This window comes from Triticum aestivum, chromosome 1A, assembly GCF_018294505.1.
Source record: "Triticum aestivum cultivar Chinese Spring chromosome 1A, IWGSC CS RefSeq v2.1, whole genome shotgun sequence".
NCBI lineage: Eukaryota > Viridiplantae > Streptophyta > Magnoliopsida > Poales > Poaceae > Triticum > Triticum aestivum.
In genome coordinates, this window is record NC_057794.1 from 44539959 (window position 1) to 44544538 (window position 4580).

The 4580-nt window shown below is 48.6% G+C and overlaps 1 protein-coding gene across 1 annotated transcript; it reads right to left on the reverse strand.

Annotated features, from left to right (window-relative positions):
• Positions 1–3810: 3810 nt before the first annotated feature.
• LOC123108878 (agamous-like MADS-box protein AGL61) lies at positions 3811–4326 on the reverse strand. Its single transcript, XM_044530390.1, has one exon. The coding sequence runs from the start codon at positions 4324–4326 to the stop codon at positions 3811–3813; it is 516 nt and encodes a 171-aa protein (XP_044386325.1).
• Positions 4327–4580: the final 254 nt, after the last annotated feature.

Genomic DNA, 4580 nt, shown 5'->3' on the forward strand with positions numbered 1-4580 from the left:
TGCTATTTCGGCCATCGAGACAAGTTTCGGGGTCACCGGTATTGTACCGGGACCACCGGAAGGGTCCCGGAGGTCCACCGGGTGGGGCCACCTATCCCGGAGGGCCCCATGGGCTGAAGTGGGAAGGGATCCAGCCCAAAGTGGGCCGGGGCGCCACTTCCCCTAGGGCCCATGCGCCTAGGGTGGGGGAAACCCTAAAGGGGGGCGCCCCCTTGCTTGGGGGGCAAGCCCCCCACCCCTTGGCCGCCGTCCCCCTAGGAGATTGCATCTCCTAGGGCCGGCGCCCCCCTAGGCCCCCCTATATATAGTGGGAGGGATGGAGGACCTCTTACCTTTGCCTTTGGTGCCTCCCTCTCCCTCTCCAACACCTCCTCCTCCTCCATAGAGCTTGGCGAAGCCCTGCTGGAGTACTGCAGCTCCATCACCACCACACCATCGTGCTGCTGCTGGAGCCATCTTCCTCAACCTCTCCTTCCCCCTTGATGGATCAAGAAGAAGGAGACATCACGCCGACCGTACGTGTGTTGAACGCGGAGGTGCCGTCCGTTCGGTGCTAGGATCTCCGGTGATTTGGATCATGTCGAGTACGACTCACTCATCCCCGTTCTTTGAACGCTTCCACTCGCGATCTACAAAGGTATGTAGATGCATACGATCACTCGTTGCTAGATGAGCTCATAGATGGATCTTGGTGAAACCGTAGGAAAATTTTTGTTTTCTGCAACGATCCCCAACAGTGGCATCATGAGCTAGGTCTATGCGTAGTTCTCTTTGCACGAGTAGAACACAATTTGTTGTGGGCGTAGATGTTGTCAACTTTCTTGCCGCTACTAGTCTTATTTTGCTTCAGCGGTATTGTGGGATGAAGCGGCCCGGACCAACCTTACACGTACGCTTACGTGAGACCGGTTCCACCGACTAACATGCACTAGTTGCATAAGGTGGCTGGCGGGTGTCTGTCTCTCCCACTTTAGTTGGTGCGGATTCGATGAAAGGGTCCTTATGAAGGGTAAATAGAAGTTGACAAATCATGTTGTGGCTTTCACGTAGGTAAGAAAACGTTCTTGCTAGAACCCTATTGCAGCCACGTAAAACTTGCAACAACAATTAGAGGACGTCTAACTTGTTTTTGCAGCAAGTGTTCTGTGATGTGATATGGCCAAAGTTGTGATGAATGATGAATGATATATATGTGATGTATGAGATCATGTTCTTGTAATAGGAATCACGACTTGCATGTCGATGAGTATGACAACTAGCAGGAGCCATAGGAGTTGTCTTTATTTTTTGTATGTCCTGCGTGTCATTGAGAAACGCCATGTAAATTACTTTACTTTATTGCTAAACATGTTAGCCATAGCAGTAGAAGTAATAGTTGGCGAGCAACTTCATGGAGACACGATGATGGAGATCATGATGATGGAGATCATGGTGTCATGCCGGTGACAAGATGATCATGGAGCCCCAAGATGGAGATCAAAGGAGCTATGTGATATTGGCCATATCATGTCACTATTATTATTTGATTGCATGTGATGTTTATCATGTTTTGTACATCTTGTAAACTTAGAACGACGGTAGTAAATAAGATGATCCCTCATAATAATTTCAAGAAAGTGTTCCCCTAACTGTGCACCGTTGCGACAGTTCGTTGTTTCGAAGCACCACGTGATGATCGGGTGTGATAGATTCCAACATTCACATACAACGGGTGTAAGACAGATTTACACATGCAAACACTTAGGTTGACTTGACGAGCCTAGCATGTACAGACATGGCCTCGGAACACAGAAGACCGAAAGGTTGAGCATGAGTCGTATAGAGGATACGATCAACATGAAGATGTTCACCGACGTTGACTAGTTCGTTTCACGTGATGATCGGACACGTCCTAGTTAACTCGGATCATGTTAGACTTAGATGACTGGAGGGATGTCTATCTGAGTGGGAGTTCATTGAATAATTTGATTAGATGAACTTAATTATCATGAACTTAGTCTAAAATCTTTACAACATGTCTTGTAGATCAAATGGCCAACGTTGTCCTCAACTTTAACGCGTTCCTAGAGAAAACCAAGCTGAAAGACGATGGCAGCAACTATACGGACTGGGTCCGGAACCTGAGGATAATCCTCGTGGCTGCCAAGAAAGATTATGTCCTACAAGCACCGCTAGGTGACGCACCCGTCCCACAGAACCAAGATGTTATGAACGCTTGGCAGACACGTGCTGATGATTACTCCCTCGTTCAGTGCGGCATGCTTTACATCTTAGAACCGGGGCTCCAAAAACGTTTTGAGAGACACGGAGCATATGAGATGTTCGAAGAGCTGAAAATGGTTTTCCAAGCTCATGCCCGGGTCGAGAGATATGAAGTCTCCGACAAGTTTTTCAGCTGTAAGATGGAGGAAAATAGTTCTGTCAGTGAGCACATACTCACAATGTCTGGGTTACATAACCGCTTGACTCAGCTGGGAGTTAATCTCCCGGATGACGCAGTCATTGACAGAATCCTTCAGTCGCTTCCACCAAGCTACAAGAGCTTTGTGATGAACTTCAATATGCAGGGGATGGAAAAGACCATTCCTGAATTATTTGCAATGCTGAAATCAGCAGAGGTAGAAGTAAAAAAGGAACATCAAGTGTTGATGGTGAATAAAACCACTAAGTTCAAGAAAGTCAAGGGTAAGAAGAACTTCAAGAAGGACGACAAGGGAGTTGCCGTGCCCGGTAAGCAAGCTACCAGGAAGAAGCCAAAGAATGGACCCAAGCCCGAGACTGAGTGCTTTTATTGCAAGGGAAGTGGTCACTGGAAGCGGAACTGCCCCAAATACTTAGCGGACAAGAAGGCCGGCAAAACAAAAGGTATATGTGATATACATGTAATTGATGTGTACCTAGCTCATGGACGGCACGGATGTTTGGGAGAACATCCGCGCCACAACTAGACCCATGATGGCCAACATCATTGCCTTTAGTGGACGAGTTTCTTAGTGGAGAGGGAGAGGTGCAGAGTAATCATGTTTAGGTTCACAGGGGAGTGAACTAATTTATATAGACCCCATCAACACTGCACACATTTTTTTGGTCGGCTGTGTGCAAGTAGTAATGTGTTGCACATGCCAAGTCAGAAAGAAATATCGATAGTTTTACACCTCACATCGTGAACATTTGTTTATGACCAACCGTGTGTCACCAGTCACACCACATGAGATAGCTATTTGAATCCACCACTTTGCACATGGGGCGAAATGAGCCTTTGTGTGGCACTATTTTTTTTGTAAATGCCAAAGGGCCAGCCATGTGCAATGGGGGAGGGGGTCTTTTTCGACCAGATATATACTGATGATGATTTAATGACATTGCCTGTAAATTCGTGAATCTTTTTGAGTTGACCTTGAACGAAAGGGAAATATAAGGAGAAGAACGGCGGAGTGGAAGCCGTGTTGGAGTTGGAGATGCGTCAACTTTTGAAAGGAAATCAATCACCTTGTGCGAATAATTACTAGACTCATGCGTGGTTACCGATTTGCTGCAAACAGATCGGTGTAAGTTTGGTAAAGTATCCTCCTTTTTGGAAAGTTTATATTGTAGTAACGGGAAGGAACATCCGGCCAATCACGATTTGAGTTGTCTCAACAACAACAACCCTTTTTTCAAAACATTTATGATGTCTAAACTACCTAATACACCCCGCCATCATAATACAAGGATTATAAGGAATGAATCACCCTTTTCTCTGAACAAATGCCTTGGACCACTGGTAAAAGAGTCTCTGGTAATCTTAACAGATGTGTAGCCTACCTTGGACTACTGCGGCGGTAGAGCAGACACCAGGTTGTCGGCACGGCGGCGCACGTTGTCCCTGAGATGCTGGAGCGCCCTTGCGAACTCGGGCAGCTCGGCCTCACCGAGCGCCTCCACGTCCGCCTCCCACCAGAACCACCTCCCCACCTGCGTCTGCACGTCCACCACCTTCTTCCCAACGACGCTCATCCGCGCGGCCTCCACGACCACCTCCACGCCTTTCTTCTCCGTCTCCCGGCATAGCGCCTCCAGGGCCTCCCACTCCACGTCATCAGTGGCAGCAGGATGAGCATTGGTGTCGCCGTAGCCGGTGTAGGCCAGGACGGCGTCGGTGGAGGGGCTGCCAAACGCGAAGCCTTTGCCGGCCTCGGAAAAGACAACGACGGTGAGACTGGCGCGACAGGGCAGGGCGAGCTCGGAGGCCTTCTTCCATATCCCCGACTTGCGCTTGGAGAAGGTCACCTGCCGGGACTCCCTGTCCTCCACCAGCCGGTTCTCGCGGCACTGGCACCCTTTCATCTTCTTGCCGAGCGACGACTGTATGCTGGTTGGTCATCGGCGGCGAAGGCTGTTTCTCTGGTTGACCTTGAACGAAAGGGAAATATAAGGAGAAGAACGGCGGAGTCGAATCCGTGTTGGAGTTGGAGATGCCGTCAACTTTTGGAAGGAAATCATGCATGGTTACCAATTTGCTGCAAACAGACCAGTGTAAGTTTGGGAAAGTATCCTCTTTCTTTTTGGAAAGTTTATATTGTAGTAACCGGAAGGAACAT